The sequence below is a fragment of the Rhinoderma darwinii genome, chromosome 12 (genome assembly GCF_050947455.1).
Source record: "Rhinoderma darwinii isolate aRhiDar2 chromosome 12, aRhiDar2.hap1, whole genome shotgun sequence".
Lineage (NCBI taxonomy): Eukaryota > Metazoa > Chordata > Amphibia > Anura > Rhinodermatidae > Rhinoderma > Rhinoderma darwinii.
The window spans coordinates 57,644,709-57,665,314 of record NC_134698.1 but is presented as its reverse complement, the minus strand read 5'-3'; the positions used below and the strand labels follow the sequence as shown (position 1 = coordinate 57,665,314).

General features: G+C 42.1%; 1 protein-coding gene across 4 annotated transcripts in view; it reads left to right on the top strand.

The window, feature by feature from the left end:
- SMOC1 (SPARC related modular calcium binding 1) overlaps positions 1-20,606 on the top strand; it is a 188,688-nt gene that overhangs the window by 130,593 nt on the left and 37,489 nt on the right. For 2 of the 4 annotated variants that reach the window (XM_075843400.1, XM_075843399.1), the window contains exons 6-7: positions 9,939-9,995; positions 12,986-13,066. In XM_075843400.1, coding sequence (XP_075699515.1) covers positions 9,939-9,995; positions 12,986-13,066 — 138 coding nt within the window. Of the gene's footprint in view, positions 1-9,905; positions 9,996-12,985; positions 13,067-20,606 lie in introns of all 4 variants that reach the window. The other 2 variants (XM_075843398.1, XM_075843397.1) reach the window with 1 other exon arrangement.

Below are 20,606 nucleotides of genomic sequence, written 5' to 3'. Positions count from 1 at the left end.
CAGCACACTGACCAATGCAATTAATGAGCCTATTCACACAACAGGTTAATTTTTAAAACGTGTTCCGTTGCAAGAATCTCCCAGCACGCTCTTCTCTGGTCAGTTTTTGTGGAACAGACTCTCCCATTCAGTCTATAGGTGAATGAAAAAAAAAATGAGCAACAGATCCGGGAAAATTGACTATACACGGATGTCGTCCATGTGTTGTCTCTTTTTCACGGTTCAGTTGCTAAAGAAATACGGGGAAAAAGTGAAACCTGGAAGTGCTTGCAGAGAAGAAAAACGGAACACACAGAAACCACATGGACACAACACGGACATTTGTATGGATGAAAAAACATATGTTTTTTAGGGACGCACATCAGACACACTTGTGTGAAGAAGGCATAAATCTATATTCAGACGAGCATTATAAAACTCGTCTGTGTTTCTCATTGGGGGAAATAATAACAATTCTACATCGGTTGAATCAGTATTGTGTCCTAGTGCGTTCCGTTTGTCCTTTTTTCACATCCGTATATGATCAATGACCATCAGTTTTTCACGTCCATCAAAAAAACCTTCCTACTTTCTTCTCCGCATCTCCTAGCAACCCATCCGTGAAAAAAAAGAAAAAGCTCATACTTACCCATAGCCATGGCGACGCGTCCCTCTGACTGCCTGCAGGCAATATATGATATGCTGTGCTGTCTCGCACATAGGCCCACTAATATATCTGTAGAAATCAAGTTTTTTCTGAGCAGTTACCACTGTCTATGGTGCCTCAAGGGTTGTTGGGTGAATTCCTTAAACTCTACACTGCTGTTACAACAATTGTATAGGTAAACTTCGAAGTATGACACCAGTATGACTTCCGTTTTCTGCATTAGTGTCTTTACATATTATTACTACATCCTTACAGTTGTTGTATTAGAGAATGTTTCTTCAAGTCGGCTCTATGCTATCATCATTCATATATGAGCAATTGTTCTGCCTGAAGACATCACTACGGGGGGGGGGGGGGGGGCAAGATAATTCACACAGTCTGTAGGTTCAACCCCAAGGATAATGCAGAATTTCTATTGCATGTAGGTTTTTTTATACTGTCCAGTGGTATATTTACACGTGTGTTTCTATAAAGGTTTCACAACTTAGTCAACTTAGAAGCCATATTAGTATAGTTCAGATAAATGCTCCATATGGCACTTAAAGGGGTTACTCACCGGAGAGAATCCATTTTTCATTGGAGCAGCTACCTGGCACCACCGGCAAACAGTTATTTTTGCCGAAGGAAACCCTCAGATTAATGGCCTTTCATGTAATAAATGCACTACTCCAGAACACCAGAACAGGAGCCATTGTTACAGAGTAGCTCTCCGTTCTGGTTCATAGAGGTGGGGGACCCTGCTCTGTGACTTCCATGTGCCCTAATAGGGTACAAGGACATAAGTTGCCTACATGAGTTCGACCGTTTAGCCATTTTTAAAGACTATTTAAGTTGGGCAACCCCCCTCATCTTCATACGTCTCCAGACGTTCCGTGGTTTGCGGAGGTCACGCTGCAGGGAAAACAGCCACCCTGCCCTTACTTGAAATGAATGCACAAATATACTTGGTTTTGCCAGACATCCATATGCTCTAATAAAATGCCCAAAAATGACAACTTTGTCAAATAGAAATTAGACACAAAAATGGTGGAATATGAACAGACATAAATGCAGATATTGGCAATAACCTGGGTCAGTTATCTAGAAATGCAGCATTAACACTTACAATAGACATAACATTTCGAAAGTCTTAGCTCTTACAAAGGAAGCAATCATAATTTATCATGTCCCTGAATAATGAGGAATAAGAGACAACTCCAAGAGAGAGACGATGAATTCTTTGTGCAGAGGCTTCTAACATGATGCTATTGAAGGACCTGGGTAAGAAAGTTCTTTGTGTTCTATCAGAATACACATATTGTACACTCTATACAATTAACCCTTTATAGTAAACTCAGAGTCCTCTCTTTCTCAATGTGTTTGACTTGAATTCAGAAGACTTGTGCACTTGTGTTGCTCTCTTCTAAAGTCCCATGCAAGAATAGTCAGAGCCAATGAATATTGTCCTTATGGTTACATTTGCCTGAGCCACACAGTGAATTTGTCAATCACGAATCAAAAAGGCAAACATAAGAGGCTTTCAGTAGTGCCATTGAAGGACGAGAGGGCTTCCCGCTGTCTCCCTTGCCTGGCTTTTAATCAGAAGAGGGGAAAAGAAGAATTGCTGTCACAATTAAGAACAGTCAGTGCATTGCACTCACAATCCTTAGAATTGGTCTCTTTTCTCCCCAACATGCACCTGCACTGTGTGATAAAAAAAAAAAAAAAAGGAAATACACTTGTGAGGGCTACAAAGCCCAGGGTATTGTCCCCTCTCCCTCCTTATTGCATGCTAATTTCACATCTGTAGAGTTGGCAGTCTTTGTTAGGTCGGAAAGCCATACAACAACAAAGCAGCTGAGAAAAATATAGTCCGAGAAATCTTGTGATTTTTGCTACTTTTTAGTTTTTACTTGATGATATTGTACATGGCTTTGCTCACGCTTGTTATTCTGTTTATAAAAATGTAAATATTTCCACAATTACAAGGAAATCAATGTGGGCAAACACGGGGAATTGATCAACTAATCGGGTTGGTTTTGTTGTTTTTCATCGATTGTTTTTGTCCTATGATGTAGTAAAGCCTTTGAAATAGTTGTGTTTTGTGAAACTTTCTGAATACTTTTTTATAAAAAAATATTTTTACTTTTTGAGATACAGCTGCTTTGTATCCTGTATACAGAGCAGCTGTACCTAGCGCTGAAACCTGTATCCGTCAGGTCAGCAGCACTGACGGGTTCTGTGATAGTGGGTCTTGGGTGTCTGTGACATGCGGGATCAAGATGTTACTGATCACATTTAAGTTCATAACTTAGATGTCATCTATAACAGGTGGATCCTGACGGATTCAGGTCTCAGTGCAAGATACAGCTGCTCTGTATACAGGATACAGAGCAGCTGTATCTCAATAAGTAAAAATTATTTTTAATAAAAAGTATTTAGAAAGTTTCACCAATCATACTGATACACAACAAAAAAAAGTCAATTTCAAAGGTGTACATAGCCTTTAAGCTACACACTAATGAGAAGTTAGAACCTGAGTTCTGTGTTTATTCGGTTCTATAAAGTAGATCTAATACACTACAAATTTTTGACGCATTGTCCACTTCTACATAACTCCATCTTAAGGCCTATTTAAACGGGCCAATGATCGAGCTAACGAGCGTTCGTATGAATGCTCACTCCCGATCATTGCCTTGTATAACAGGGAAGTGATCACCCCACTAGTTTTTTCGGCTGATTTAATCTTGTTTGCTGCCCTGAAAATTATGGTTATCGGCAGCACATCTCCCCTTTAAAATAGGGGATGTGCTGCTGACATTATGTAAACTGTACTGGACCAAACGATCTTTCGTCCGCATACAGTTTACATTGGCCTGTGTAAAGGGCCTTTAAACAAGAGCCGATCAACCTCTAATTATTGGCACTCATTATGGCCATATATCTGCCTGTGTAAACCCAGCTTTACTTTGGGCAATAAACACAAACTTTGTTTTGCCCCAGTTAGCGCTAATCTCCCATTCGGGTTTCAAGTGCCAGAGGAAGCAGACTGGGAGAGGCCCCAAGATCCACAAATACCACAACTTGAATAAAGCATTTCATTTTTCTTCCAGAGATACATTTAAAAATGTTTTTGTTCCTTAAATCATGCTAGGGTAGAGCCCCGCGGTGCTGTAATGCAACTGAAAACCGCGCCGACACACTGAGAAGCCTTCATTAGTGGATCTATTCATTAATGGCTGCACAATTCTGCCGGTAAACAGCAGTTTTACCCCAAACACCGCACGGCCATTAACAAGCAATTTGAGAAATGCGCCAAACAGTGTGCCAGCATGATTTTTGGCCACATCACAGCCGCCTCAATGCCTTACCCTCAGTCTACTAGGACCTACTCTCTTAGGCATAGACTATAGGAGTAGAAAGCCCCTGGGCCCTAGTTAAAAACCACTCAGGCTCCGTTCAGACGTGTCGGATTTTCTACAGGCAGTAATTACTATTTACTATTCCTGGCAGAAATTTGACGCTGACATGCAGGTTTCTGCCATGGATGTGCAGTTTGATGTGCTGCAGATCCGCATGACCCTGTATAATGCTAATTATTTACATGCAGAATCTGCAGGAATAAGTTGCAAGCTACTTATTCTTGCAGATGTTTTTCCATAGAGCGGACAAAAATCTGCACAGATTTCTTTCTGCTGCATGTGAACAGTGTTACAAAAAACCCTCCTCACATGCATTGGATGTGGAATGTTAGTAGATGCAATGAGGATTTCGGAGTGGAATCTGCATAGACAGCCCAAAATGCAACGAATTTATTCGGAGACGTGCTCCACTTAATAAATTTGTTGCACTTACGGTATAAAACGCCAGTCTAATCTGGGCCCATGTGTCCTCTTGTGTGGAAGAGGCCCTCAAGCACCATGGCCTAGGTGCAAACACAACTTCTCTATCCCCTACAGTTAGGCCCTGTCTCTTGACAGTGTACCAGCGTTTCACTATTCATGCCTTGAAACTAAAATGCTACCCATGTTGTTAATTGAGTATTATGCCTGGTTTTTAGCCAACTGGAGCATTAATGAAGTGTAAAGTTCTGCAGTAATTGTATTCTTTGTTCTGGTTTTTAGGTTTTCTTTGTTCAGTGTCTTTGTTTTAGACCAACACTTTAAATCCATTAATTTTGTGGAGAGTCAACAAAGTTCACCATTTGGCTTTTTACACCTCATTGTGTTAACTAATGAATGGTTTATTTGATCATTTGTCATTCATTGTCTGGAAGGTGGTCATGTGCATCCGCCATAGGGTCAGTAAAACTGTGTGAATTTATAGTATATATGAATACACACATATCTGTTTAGTTATAACCCTTGATATTACACTGGACTGCGTGATTCTAGGTAAAAATTTATGTAATAACATAAAGTGCACTGATTAAAAATCTTGGATGGACAACCCATATAGTGTAATGGGATCCATTATCCATTGGTGGTGGGGGGTTGTTGGGATCATAACTGAACAACTGATCTTATGCATTAAAACATTTAAAAAACTATTCTAAGTAAAAGCATTTCTGTTGGACATAGCTATCAAGGAGGTAACACAATCCTATTGTTGGAGTGGATTTCTACTTCGGGTCCTCAACAATGCCTCCAGATAATCTATTCATTTGATTTCTACTGTACAATGATATTTAACTTCAGTTATAAATATGCTACGCATCTAGTATATGATGGTCCACTCCCTGTCATATTGAAAAGTAAGTTCCTGAGTTGCTCTCTACTGTAAGGGTAAGTTCACACGTAGCATAAATACTGCAGGTTTTCCGCAACGGATTTAGAGGGAGATGTGCTGCCAACATGATGGTAATGCATGGGGACGAGCAATCGTAGTAACAATAGCTCGTCCCTATTCGTTACTGATCATAGCTCCTTGTGAAAAGAGCAAACGAGCACAGATCAATGAGCTGTATAATTGATCGGCGCTTGTTCTTACGGCCAAAATTGGCTGGTGTAATAAGACCCTTAGTGTGTACATTCGAGTTTCTAATATAAAATAAAAAAGGCTGCACACTTCATTTCAATATGGGGTGAAATAGGAAGTGACTTACTGTACTTAAATTACTGCAGTCCTTTACTTCCTCCCTCTGAGAGAGAGAGAAAGAAAGCTAAAATAACTTAAACATTTTACCCAAACAGGGTGCTGCTTGGTGTCTCCGTAGAGGGAACTTGCTTGCTAAATGAGTCTTGTGATTACAGCAGCACCTGCACTGATTCAAGTAGTGTGTAGAAGTGTAGTGGAGGGGGAGGAGTAGCAAGTGTAATGTGAACTAACGGGCTTGTAGAAACAGTGTCCTTGACCGGGCTGCATCTGCACTATATCTGTAACTTGGCAGACAATGATAACAACTTTCAGTTGGTGAATTAGGAAAAAGGAGAGGTCTGCAGTACAAATGAGCTGAACTTTTAAGGAAAAGGCTCCACATAGGTACTGTACATGAGGATCTAAGGTCTCTGTGAAGTTTTTATATTTTATTGGAGTTATGCCTTAGGGCCTGTTCACATTAGCATTGCCCTTCCGTTGAGTGGTCCCGTCGGAGGTTTCTGTCAATTTAACCCCTCAACGGAAAGGCAAACTGAAACCTTGGCTTCTGTTTCTCTCATCATTGATCTCAATGGTGACTGAAACATTACTAAAGGTTTACATCTGTCACCGTTGTGACAGGGTACCATTGTTTTGACGGAATCAATAGAGCAGTCGACTGCGCTATTGATTCCGTCAAAACAACGGAAACCTGTCAAAGGTTTCAGTTTGTTTTTCTGTTGAGGGGTTAACCCGACTAAACCCCACATTGGAATGGCGTGAACAGGCCCTAAGGTATAATTCAAGTAAAATCTAAAAACTTAATATAACTAATCCATGATATCTAATGGTGACAGCCATTATAGGGTCCATAGGGAATGTTATCTTCCCACAGAACAAATACTTGGTCGTATTATGAAAAGGTTCAATTTATGGTAAACAGCAGAAGATCAAGAGCGACCTCTGCTATTTTGACAATCATTATTCAATTATTAGTTTGTAGCGATCCTTGAATTCATAAGATAACATATTTAAATTACTTTTGCATGGAACATGTGAGTGCCCTATTATGTTATATTCCGAGTCCTTTTTTTCTTTTCCATAGGCCTACATTGCAGTATATGGATATGTGTTTGCCAGTTAAGAGGTCAGAATGGTGCAGTACATTGCATCATTGATGTTCATTTATCAATCTCAGTCATTTCACCCAACACATAAGTTTTAAATATTAGAACTACGCACGTGAAATCTTTGGGACCTAGAAACTTTAGTTTATCTAAGGCCCAGAAATTTCTTAATCTGGTTATTGTAATTCAAATGTCAACTTCCGGAACAGCAACTTGGCTCATTTTCAAAGTTCAGTCTTTCGGTAATATGGATGTATTTTTTATATTAGTATATATGTTTAATCAAAACATCATTACAAGATTGGTACTGATCTTTCCCTCTGACTTTCTTTAATCATATAGTATATCAGAAAAGCAGATGCTAAAGAGTAATGTCCGTCTTTTAGCTCACCCAGGGAGAACTTTCTCTTGATGTGCTGTGATCCAGCCGATATCATAGCATACTTTGCTTCCAAAACCTTTGCAATTGTAAAAAAAAATCCTCAATTTAAAGTTTACATGAGTTTTCCAATTTCCTACTGGCTAAGTCAGACCCTAGAGAAGCAGGGCCAGAGAATAGGGTGTTCCCTGGGGCATTGTGGTTTGGGTCTGTTCAGGGGAATGTATCCAGCTTCTCTCATGCTTCTGCCTAAGTGGGGTCCATGATGTTGCAGAGTAGCTGGTCTGGTGGGACAGAGGTTGTGTAATATTCCAACATAGTAGTTGCGAAGTACAGAATGTGCACTTTATGAAGCAGTAATTGAAGTATCAATTGATGTTTTATAAGTGATTTTCAATAGTGCTAGGTCCAACATAGAGAAATTGTAGGGGTATAAATGGGGGAATCATACAGGTGAGAATTTAAAGAGGCTCTGTCACCAGATTTTGCAACCCCTATCTGCTATTGCAGCAGATCGGCGCTGCAATGTAGATTACAGTAACGTTTTTATTTTTAAAAAACGAGCATTTTTGGCCAAGTTATGACCATTTTTGTATTTATGCAAATGAGGCTTGCAAAAGTACAACTGGGCGTGTTTAAAAGTAAAAGTACAACTGGGCGTGTATTATGTGCGTACATCGGGGCGTGTTTACTACTTTTACTAGCTGGGCGTTCTGATGAGAAGTATCATCCACTTCTCTTCACAACGCCCAGCTTCTGGCAGATCACGCTGTGATGTCACTTCCCCAGACGAGCGAGGACACATCGGCACCAGAGGCTACAGATGATTCTGCAGCAGCATCGGTGTTTGCAGGTAAATCGATGTAGCTACTTACCTGCAAACGCTGATGCTGCTGCAGAATCAACTGTAGCCTCTGGTGCCGATGTGGCCGACACGATGCAGGACCTGTGAGTGACGTCACAGATCTGCACTGCCAGAAGCTGGGCGTTCTGAAGAGAAGTGGATGATACTTCTCGTCAGAACGCCCAGCTAGTAAAAGTAGTAAAAACGCCCCGATGTACGCACATAATACACGCCCAGTTGTACTTTTACTTTTCAACACGCCCAGTTGTACTTTTGCAAGCCTCATTCGCATAAATACAAAAATGGCCATAACTTGGCCAAAAATGCTCGTTTTTTAAAAATAAAAACGTTACTGTAATCTACATTGCAGCGCCGATCTGCTGCAATAGCAGATAGGGGTTGCACAATCTGGTGACAGAGCCTCTATAAGCTGTAGGGCCTTGCATTGGCAACAGGCAAACTGCACTGGTACGGCCAGTGAGCACGTTTCAGGGTGCCAGGCTACATGGTCTTTTAAGAAAGGTGGAAAGTTCTATGTAGGGACTGATAACGCAATTTAAAAAAAAAAAAACAAGTAGCCAATAGGAGAGGAAGTTCTAGGAAAACACTGGTAATACAATGTGCATGAGTGTAGGATGACAAGTTAAATGATGTCCAGTTGGCTTATGTGAGATGCCGACATGCAATGGTTAAAACCTGAGCCATTTTCTTTCCGATAAGATCTTTCCTACAGATGTGTGAGGGCATGTTGGTGCAAGCACCAGTAGGTTTAAAGAGAGGAAGGTAAAATGCAGCCCTTGAGATAACGCAAGGGTTGGCAACCTGATCTGGGTGGGCAAAGCAGCTGTAGCAATATGTGGAGGGGAATAGGAGTTGATGACCGGGACCCTTCTTTGTAATTGCTGCCAGTGAGCTACTTTCTTCCTTAATGCTTGCGTTCGGTGCAACTGTACTCAGTTACAAAAACAGAAAAATAAATATTTATGCTGTATATCATCTAGTGTCTGAACAATCACATCTTTTTAAGTTGAACAACCTTAGGTTGTACATGACTAAATTGTATGACGAGGCAAGCATCAGATGAGTGGTGAGGGTAATGGCATCACTGACAGTCAACGAGGTCAGCAATCCAAGTCATTAAAAACATAGATTCTGTCCATAACTTGTTGACATCAAAGTGGTCTTCATCAAACCAGAGGTTGTGGTCAGGCAGCAGGCAATATGGTTGGCGGTCCTGATAAGCAACGTTATTGGGTCATGAGAAGGGAAAGTAGTCAAAGGTGGCAAGTACATGCCAGGATCACTAGACTAAGTGAGGTAAAATGGTCAGAAAGCACAAGAAATAAAGTGTGAGGGCTACGATAGGGATCCTGAGGAGGGAATGGGAACAGCAGCCAAAGGACACTAGGCACAGATTATAATACTCAGGCACACATCAGGTCGAGGTCAAGAATCTCAATACTATTGGAGGCACAGTAATATTTAAATATGTCCTTTCCAGTCAGGGTTTGTTGGCGGCCCTCATGTGCTGCTACGCATGTTCAGGCTGACAATCTTCCCAGATACTATTACTGTGCATAAATCAAACCACAGCAATACCTCAGATGAAAGGACGCTGCTGAAACGCAGTCAGCTGAGTTTATTACAGCACCCCATTAAATAATAATTAAGATCTTTATTGTTTTACTGTTTGTGTAGGAGAAATCCTTTATTAAATAACATTTACATATATAGACTTAACCAATTTTTGTTTGTGTCTTCTTTTGTATGTGTGTTAACGTGGCCTGGCCACGTGCAAACCCCAAACATTCAACAGTTCTGTAGAGTAGATAGCATTTACCTCAATAATGGTAGTTTCTTTTCGTTTCTTTCTAACCCTAAATTCAGATGATGGATCCAAACCTACGCCTACAATGGAAACGCGGCCTGTATTCGAAGGAGACGGTAAGAGAACAATTTGTGATTAATACTTTACTTATAATAATGACTTGTTTAGGTCAATTTATTACAACTTTTAGCAGATTTATTATCTCTTATTCATTTACATAGAATAGGAACATGCATGTAATAAAAAAAAAACTACTATTTTTAGACAGGTTGTGTACTTTAGAAAACCTTGTTCCATGTGCCATATAAAGCTAGACATGGCTCTTGGCTCTGGAGGATATACAGTGTCCATTCATTTCAGTGGGTGCTGTGTAAAGGCCCTATTACACCGGCCCATAATCGGCCAGTGCAGTGAGCGCCGATCAACGGGAAATCGTTGATTGGCGCTCGTTTGCTCCTGTCACACGGAGCTATGGATGGGGACGAGCGGTCGTTATTCCAATCGCTCGTCCCCATATATTATTATCATGTCGGCAGCGCGTCTCCCTGTTTACACAGGGAGATGTGCTGCCGACAACAATAATATTTTACTTTTTTAAATCCATACGACCAGCAGATGATCGAGCGTTTGCTCATTCATCTGCTGATCGATGCCCTGTTTACACAGGGCAATTATCGGCAATGAGCGTTCCATGGACGCTTGTCTGCCCGATAATCGGCCACTGTAAAACCCCCTTAATTCTTCATTAGATGACCTTGAGTGAACACACAATCGGAGATGGAATTGTCCAATCCCTTTAACAAAGATGTACTATTTGACAATTAGCAAAAATGTATCAAAATAACTTCACAGAACTTTGTATTTCACGTTCATGTGATACATAGTGCAAAATCCGCATGAAGTCCATTGAACTGTCTCCTTCCATTGAATTGTGATGAACACCTGTTTCTTGTTTCATTTTCTTCCCCACTTGATGGTTTCCAAAAGTGACAATGACCTACAGGTCAGCAATTTCCTGTTCCCAGCACATGGACAGGTTCATTTTTGGACTCAGGAAATCACCTTCCTCCTGGTCAGGTTATATGTTGTCACATACAATGCAGGCCATATGTAGTCGTATGCAATCCAGCCTGGTCTATGTGGTATTATAGTGCATATAAAATGTGTACATCATACACAATTTTTAGGTATTTACTCAATATCAGTTTAGTTGGAATAAATACTGAGCACAAATAAATGACTTTTTTGTTTTTAATGTTTTTTGTTTTTTTTATTGGTTGAATTGCATATAGGAAATAAAGTGTAGGGTGACCTTTCATGAACCTTTGTAAATATAATAAGGCATAAACAAGCAATTTACTAAAAAAAAAAAAAAAAGGCAGCGATCAAAATAGTAGCATCACAGTCTTATTATTGGAATCCCTCTCTTTTTTGGAAAATCCAATTTTGCTAGAAAAATTCTATGATAATAAGCCGATCCAAGGGTATACCATTGCTGGGACATTATCCAATATCTGCAGGGAAATACAGCAGCAAGTGTTAAATTCACCTACAGCACCACCACAGGGTAAAAGAAGCATTACACCTTTCTTATTTAAATAAGGAGCCTGTCTGTGCCGGGTCCTCCAGAATGACAGATGCTCTATGTAGCCACTCTGCTCTGGTTGGGAGATAACAGTCCTGAATAGGAGACCCTCCTCTATTAACTCAGAATTCCCAAATGGGGTATTAGAAAAGTAGATTTCTAAACAAGAAAGCCCCTTGAATGGAATTATGTAGCCTATAGAGGAATACAAAGGGAATTTGGATTTTCCTAGCAGCAAAAAAAATGTCTTCCATTTAAAGTCTTTTTTTATGATAATTCACGTTCACTAGAATATTTGTGGCTTGTGAGGGTCTAACTTCTAGGACCTCCACTGATCATTAGAATGAATTGGCCAGGGCAGGAGCCGTGTATGCAGAGAAAGTGCCGGAGGGACCTCAGCCCCTTCACTTTAGAAATCCTAGGTTTATCAACTGTTGGATACCCACAGATTATAAAGTTATACCATAAGAACATATTTTCAGAATACCCCTTTAAATCACGTTTTTTTTTTACTTTGTGATCAAAGTTTTTACTAATCAGGAGAGGCATAACAAGTATTCACAAGAACAGATTTGGTGGCGCTTTATAGTTGTGGATTATCACAAAATCGCAGCACAAAAATGCAGCAAAAAAAATGCCACAAAATCTGCCCGTTTCCATACACCTGTATATTTTCCTGCAAAAACATTATTTTCACATGCCAAAAATATATGCATTGGTCCAAAATCAGTGTGATTGGTGCAACTTTCAAAATACTTTTTATTAAAAATTATTTTTACTTTTTGAGATACAGCTGCTTTGTATATAGTTTACAGAGCAGCTGTATCTAGCGCTGAAACCTGTATCTGTTAGGTCTGCGGTACTGACGGGTTCAGCGTCAGCGGGTCGAGCTGCTATCGATCACATCTAAGTTCATAACTTAGATGTGATCGATAACAGGTGGATCCTGCTTGTCAGAGACACGTAGGACCCTGCTTTCACTGAACCCGTCAGTCCCGCGGACCTGACGGATTCAGGTCAAGGGCACGTTACATCTGCTCTGTGTACAGGATACAAAGCAGCTGTATCTCAAAAAGTAAAAATAATTATTTTGAAAGTTGCACCAATCACACTGAAAAAAATGCAGCGAAAGAACGCTTTCTCTGTCTCCCATTAATTTCAATGGGAGGTCAGAGGCGGAACCACGGCAAGAAAGAGCATGCTGCTTATTTTTACCTTGAGCGCCTCCCCTCCCATTGAAATCAATGTACGGCGGTTTCCGTGTCAAAATCAGCATAAAAAAACTCAGTGTGAACTGGGCCTAGGAGTAACTGCTATTTAGCATGCAAACACTGTAGCACTTAGGACTAAAGAAAACACACAGAACCCAACATTGTTCACCAGAAAGAATGCACAAAACATGATGATCAAGACCGAAAAGCCTCCCAAAGCTGAGAGACTTTTCTACATTGCTATATGTCTTTAGTTATATTATTGCAAGAAGAAAAAGCTCATTTATTATTTGTGCTTATTCATTTGTAGACATCACAGCACCGACGCTATGGATCAAGCACCTGGTTATCAAAGATGCAAAATTAAATGGCTCTAGCATGAGACAATCAGGTATGATGTGTTGTGTCACCCCTCAATGATGTATTGAAAATTCAAATCATTTTTTATTGTGTATGTAAATGTGTCCGAGTCCTATCAATAGGTTCATATTTGCTAAAGAATATTTTCTTCCCAATATCAAAAACCTACCCAGATTATAGAAATACTAGTATAGAAAACCTGTTACACAGGTTTGCTAGCAAAACGAATGATGATAAGTATTTGTAAAAAATATTATAAAAAAATATGTGTATTTTAAAACCTAGTTACCAAAATTTGAAACCTAAGAAAAATGCGGAAGCGTTTGCTGAATAATAGATTATTCACCCAGGGTAAAGGTATAATGTAGTAGATGTTACCTGCAGTCCTATGTAACACCACAGATTACACAGTGATAACTCTCTGAGTACAGATAATATAGATGTTATCTGCAGTCCTATGTAAGGCTCTATTCACACGAAAGGGTCCGAGTGTCGGCCGATAAAAACGTCCGTTTTGGTCCGTATTTCTCTGCATTTTTTTCATCCGTTCCGTTTCCGTTTCCGGGCCATGTTTCCATTTTTAACAGACGATTTTGACCCGTTATGCATCCATTTTCTTCCATGTCCATTTTAAAAATGGATGAATTTAATTTGTACTTTTTCTGCCACACACTTCCCTCTGTATATAATGCCACACCCTGCCCTCTGTAGATAATGCCACACACTGCCCTCTGTAGATAATGCCACACACTGCCCACTGTAGATAATGCCACACACTGCCCTTTGTAGATAATGCCACACACTGCGCTCTGTAGATACTGCCACAGCCCCCCCATAGGTAGTGCCACACAGACCCCCCCCTGTAGGTAGTGCTACACAGCCCCCCTGTAGGCTGTGCCACACAGCCCCCTGTAGGTAATGCCACACATCCCCCCTGTAGGTAGTGCTACACAGCACCCTTGTACATAGCCCCCATAGATGGCACCCTCCCCCCACAGATGGCACCACCCCCTGCCTTCCTGTAGGAGACCGCTCCAGGAGAAGTCCCTGAATTCAATGAGGATTCGGCTTCAGAAGTCCCTGACGTCACTGTCCATACATGGACGCTGAAGTCAGGGAATTCTCCTGGAGCGGAATCCCCGGCCACAGCTTTGGCTGAAGCTGTAACCGGGGATTAGGGATTCAGCTCCTACAGGGAGCAACAAAATACCCTCCTCCTCCTCCTCACATGTGAGGAGGAGAAGAGGGCGAGCGAGCAGCAGAATGCACGGCCGTCACTTGGATCACATCCGAGTGACAGACGTGCTTTACACAGCCCCATAGACTTTTATGGGAGTCGTGCGGCCGGGAGAACGGCCAAAAATAGGGCACGTACCATTTTTTGACGACCCGGTTTACCGGGCCGTCAAAAAATCGGCCGTGTGAATAGCCCCATTTGGAATCTATTGTTCCTAATGCGGCCATGACGTGTGAATAGGGCCTAACACCACAGATAACACCACAGATAACACACAGTGATAACTCTGAGTAAAGTTATTTGTAGTAGATGCACACACAGAAATATATACACATACAGATACATATATAGTAACTTAGACATACAAATACACACATACTGGAACTTATACACACATAAACACAGAGACACACAGACAAAAGAGGCACAAACAACAGACAGACTGAGCACTCACATCTCCTTCCTCACAGGCTTCTTGCAGGTCGGGCTGTGGGTGGAGCTAACTGTCCCTCGGACACCATGTCCTTGCCAAATATATATATGATACTATGCAAGTAAAAACGAATTACTGACATTATAGTGCTGATAATGGGTGTCACTGGACCATCCATAGGCACTGGGATATTAATCTACATATTATGGAACATAACCCTAAATTCTTATTATTTTTTATTGCAGATGTGCAGTTCTATATTTACCAAGTTATTGTTTATATAACCTTGGACATGGGGTGCTTCAGTGAAAGGGGTTCTCTTACCAAGGCAACCCCATTTTAAGTTGAGGCCAGCTGACTGAAACTGGCTTCAGAATAGACATTACCTCCAGCCAGGACGTGATGTGTATTAAGAATCCTGACACTTCGGTAACGTTTCTATGAGATTTACAGCAAGGCAAACGTAATCTCGTTTTAAATGACAGGTTATATCGTAATCTCGCGAGATTAAGTTTGCCTTGCTGTAAATCTCACAGAAACGCTACAGAAGTGACAGGATTGTGAATAGACATCACGTCCTGGCTGGAGGTAATGTATATTCATTGTCAGGACACTGCAGTAACGTTACTGTGTGTTTATGTGGCTGCACATAGTGATGTAATAAGAACGCTATCTACTGTGTAAATGAATGGAGAGAAGTGTATGACGCTGATTGGTCACTGATTGGTCAGCGTCATACACTTCTCTCCACAACGCCAACTTGGTCAAAAAGTAAAACACACGCAGTTGTTCATTAAGAAACTCATTAGCATAAAGCTAAAATCGTCCATAACTTCGTCAAAAATGATCGTTTTTCTAAATAAAAAACACTGCAGTAATCTACATTACAGCGCCGATCACATCATGTACAAGATAGGGCACTTATAGTGTGGTGACAGAGCCTCTTTAAGTATAATTACACATAGTTCTGCATAGGAGCTTTAGACACAAAATGGTAGGAGATTTTTAGTGATGACTATTTGCAAAGTTGCTTATTTTTGTTGTTGTTTTTTTTTAAATGCATTGGAGCAATATAACATTATTTGCAAAGATGACATATCCTTCAAGTCGTTGCATGTCATATACAACATACAATTCAAGTCTTCATTTGTATAGTAAGATTAGAGCTCCATATAGCATGATGACATCACTATGCAATTATCATGAAGTAAGGGGGTTTTACACTGGACAATTATCGGGCCGATAATTGCCCCATGTAAACAGGGGAACGATCAGCAAATGAACGAGCAAACGCTTATCGGCAGATGTAAAAGGGCCTTAAAGGTCCCATTACACGGCCCGTCCTAAGCCGTGTAAAGGAGCGCCGATCAATAAGACAGCTCGTTGATCGGCGCTCGTTTGCTCCTTTCACAAGGAGCTAGTATGGGGATGAGTGCTCGTTACTCAATCGCTCGTCCCCATACATTATTATCATGTCGGCAGCACGATGTGCTGCCAACAATGGTAATATTGAACTTTTTTAAAACGATACGATCAGCAGATGATCGAGTGTTTGCTCGTTCATCTGCTGATCGCTGCCCTGTTTACACAGGGCAATTATCGGCATCGAGTGTTCTATGAACGATCGTTTGCCTGATAATTGTCACGTGTAAAAGGGCCTATAGAGTTATGGCTCCACGTGAAGTTTATCTAGTGCTGCTGTACATTTTGCATTGAGCTCTCTAGGAGTATGGGCTGAGTTGCCACTGCTACATCTGCATCCTCTATAGCAGGGGTCTCAAGCACGCGGCCCGCGGGCCGCATGCGGCCCCTGGGGCTGTCATCTGCGGCCCGCGGGACACAGAGCCGCTAGTATCGGCTCTGCTCCGAGACTCTGGAATTCCCTGACATCGCTATCCACATATGAACAGCGATGTCTGGGGCTTCCCCAGAGCCGGAGTCCCGAGCAGAGCGCTGGTGTCGGCTCTGCTCCGGGACTCTGTGGAATTCCCTGACATCGCTGTCCACATATGAACAGCGATGTCTGGGGCTTCCCCAGAGCCGGAGTCCCGAGCAGAGCGCTGGTGTCGGCTCTGCTCCGGGACTCTGTGGAATTCCCTGACATCGCTGCCCATATATGGACAGTGTGTCAGGGTCTTGCCCAGAGCGGAGCAGAGTGCTGGTGTCGGCTCTGCTCCTGGACTCTATGGAATTCCCTGATATCGCTGTCCACATATGAACAGCAATGTCTTGTGCTTCCCCAGAGCAGGAGTTCCGAGCAGAGCGCTGGTGTCGGCTCTGCTCCGGGACTCTGTGGAATTCCCTGACATCGCTGCCCGTATATGGACAGTGTGTCAGGTTCTTGCCCAGAGCGGAGCAGAGCGCTGGTGTCGGCTCTGCTCCTGGACTCTGTGGAATTCCCTGACATCGCTGTCCACATATGAACAGCGATGTCTGGGGCTTCCCCAGAGCCGGAGTCCCGGGCAGAGCGCTAGTACAGGCTCTGCTCCGGGACTCTGTGAAATTCCCTGACATCGCTGCCCATATGTGGACAGTGTGTCAGGGTCTTCCCCATAGCGGAGTCCCGGGCAGAGCGCTAGTATAGGCTCTGCTTCGGGACGCTGCGGAATTCCCTGACATATCTGCCCATATATGGACAGTGTGTCAGGGTCTTCCCCAGAGCGGAGTCCCGGGCAGAGCGCTATTATCGGCTCTGCTCCGGGACTCTGGGGAAGCCTCTGACATCGCTGTCCATACATCGACAATGATGTCAGGGGCTTCCCCATAGCAGGAGTCCCAGTGATTTCAGGAGCACAGCTGGAGTCCCAGGAACAGCCTACTAGTGCTCTGCCTGGGACTCCAGCTCTGGGCAAGCCTCTACAGAGGGCACTGGGGCAGCCTCTACAGAGGACACTTTGGCAGCCTCTACAGAGGGCACTGTGGCAGCCTCTACAGAGGGCACTGTGGCGTTATCTACAAGTGGGTGTGTGACAGTATCTGAAGAGGACACTGGCATTATCTAGGGGTGTGTTGCATTATCTACAGAGGGCACGGTGGCCTTATCTACAGAGGGCACTGTGGCCTTATCTACAGAGGGCACTGTGGCCTTATCTACAGAGGGCACTGTGGCCTTATCTACAGAGGGCACTGTGGCCTTATCTACAGAGTGCACTGTGGCCTTATCTAGGGGTGTGTTGCATTATCCACAGAGAGCACTGCGGCAGCATCCACAGAGGGCACTGCGGCAGCATCCACAGAGGGCACTGCGGCACTATCTAAAAAGGGACTGCCCAATCTTGACATGTGTGCTAACTGAGCCGCCGGACTGCATTTGGCGACACTTAAACTGGAAAGCTGGATTGTTGAAATAAGCACGTGGAGAAATATCTCAAATTTTAAACCTAGCGCTATTATTATAGTAATGTAGTATTATTATTCTAGTAATATAGTGTTATAGTAGTTCAAATAACTAATTGATGAACAATAATTTTGTATTGTATCAAATTTGAAAGTAATGCGGCCCGTCAACTTCCCATTTTTTCTATATGCGGCCCACTTACCCGGCCGAGTTTGAGACCCCTGCTCTATAGGCTACTTTAGACTATGCCGAAGTGTATTACCAGCTTAAAGAGGCTCTGTCACCAGATTATCAAATCCCTATCTCCTATTGCATGTGATCGGCGCTGCAATGTAGATAACAGTAACGTTTTGTTTTGTTTTTTAAACTATCATTTTTGGCCAAGTTATGAGCAATTTTATATTTATGCAAATGAGCCTTTCTAATGGACAACTGGGCGTGTTTTCTCTTATTTCCAACTGGGCATGTATTGTGTTTTTGGCAACTGGGCGTGTTTACTTCTTTCACTGCACAATCACACTGTGCTGTGGATCATGCTGGGCTGGAACAATGAGAAGTGTAGGACACTGATTAGTCACTGATTGGTCAGCGTCATACACTCCTCTGTACAACACCCAGTTGGTAAAAAGTAAAAACACGCCCAGTTGTCCATTGAGAAACTCATTAGCATAAATCTAAACTAGCTCATAAGTTGCTCAAAAATGATCGTTTTTCAAAATAAAAACCACTATTGTTAGCTACATTACAGCGCCAATCAGATTATGTAGGAGATGGGGCACTTATAATCTGGTGACAGAGCCTCTTTAATTTGATATGCCTCAGCCATAGAATTACCGGAAGGAACAGTTTACCCAGATCTCTCAGTAATGGTTAGATTATGTTCATTCAGCCCCCTACTATTGAGCGCAACAAATGGCAGTTATGTAAATTGCATCATTTCACAGATCTCAGCTACAAGAATGGAGAAAGTGCAGCAGGTTTAGCTTGAGCTTACGAAGACTGACAGCTGCTATGCCATAAATAATATTCCCCTAGAAAGCAGCAAATCTACTTTATGAAAAGGTGCAAAGTATACAAGATAGCGTGTGCGGGGGGGGGGGGGGATATTCTCCAAAAAATAAATCTACATGCAGCCACTGGCGCTAAAACTGCATGTGGTTGTAAAAATAAATGAGGGTCTCTTGGCAGGGTTTGATAGATGACTGTGAAAGAATTTGGTTTTTCTCCACTCTCCCCTTCTAATAGAGCGAAAGAGAGAGAGAAAGAAAATAAATGACTTAAGTAGTGTCACTGAACCCACCAGAGACACTAAGGGGGGTTAATTCAAGCAAACTGAACATAGGATCCTTGTACTTCGTTTTCTTTTCTGCACGATTTCGCATATTACCAATACATTCAAGGGGCCATAAACAGTACCAGAAATGTTTTTTATTATACAATGGACTTCTTTCCCTTCACATATAGCAGTATTGCTGCTGCAGTTGAGACATTTACTACATGGACTGGTGTCATAAACTAACCCCATCCCCTATACAAATAAATACTCTGTCTGCTAGATATTACAGCATCCATGAGAGGGAAGCTTTATTTGTATGGATCCAAATCACCATTCACAACCACGTTCTTACCTTAGACCCTGTTCACATCTGTGTCGGGCCAATCCATTCTTCTGCTCCCTCATAGGAGCAGAACAAAGGAATCCCGTAAACAACGGTTCTGTTGCACTACGGACACCACCGGCACCTGACAGGACCCATTAACTTTAATAGGTTCCGTCTGCTTTCCTTTGGGGTGTCCGTGGTTTTACTGTAAACAATAGCGCAGCATGCTGCGCTATTGTTTCCGGTAATCTCTGCCGGATCTGTGACGGAGGCCTCTAACGGAGCTTCCAACGCAGATGTGATCAGGCTCTTAACTGGCATTGAAGTGTGACAGTAATGTGTGTTAATGTGTGCACATTGATATGGATGGTGATATGGATCTACACAATTCAATTTGTTGGCGCCACATAATTGAGCAAAGTTAACAGTAGTACCATAGGAAAAAGACATATTACTATGTTTGGAAGTTGTGTAATGTTTGGAAGATGTGTAAAATGGTGCTAATTACATCAAAATGTTTGTGACCGCATCAAATTGTGGTGCAGATTTTCGCACTGAATTGCCACTTCGGAAAGCAGAGCATGAAAAAAAATCAATACTTACCTCACTTATGGTCTTCGTTTTGCTGGCCTCCTGTGATGACGCTGCAGCCCATGTTACCACTACAGCCTGTGATTGGCTGCAGCAGTCACATGGGATGAAACATCATCCCAGGAGGCTAGCAGCACGGAGAAAAGCCGGGAGCAGAGAAGTTTGTATCAACTTTATTATAAATGGAAAAAGTTTTTTGTGGCGGATTCACAACTTTTCCGCTGCAAAAATGTAAACATTTGCTTTTTCTTGCGGCTTTTACGTCCCCATTTAACTCAATAGGGAAAAACCGCAACAAAAGTGAAAAGATTCCGCAGCATAAATTAATTTAAAGATCTGCACCTCAGTGGAATTTATGCACGTTTTATTAGC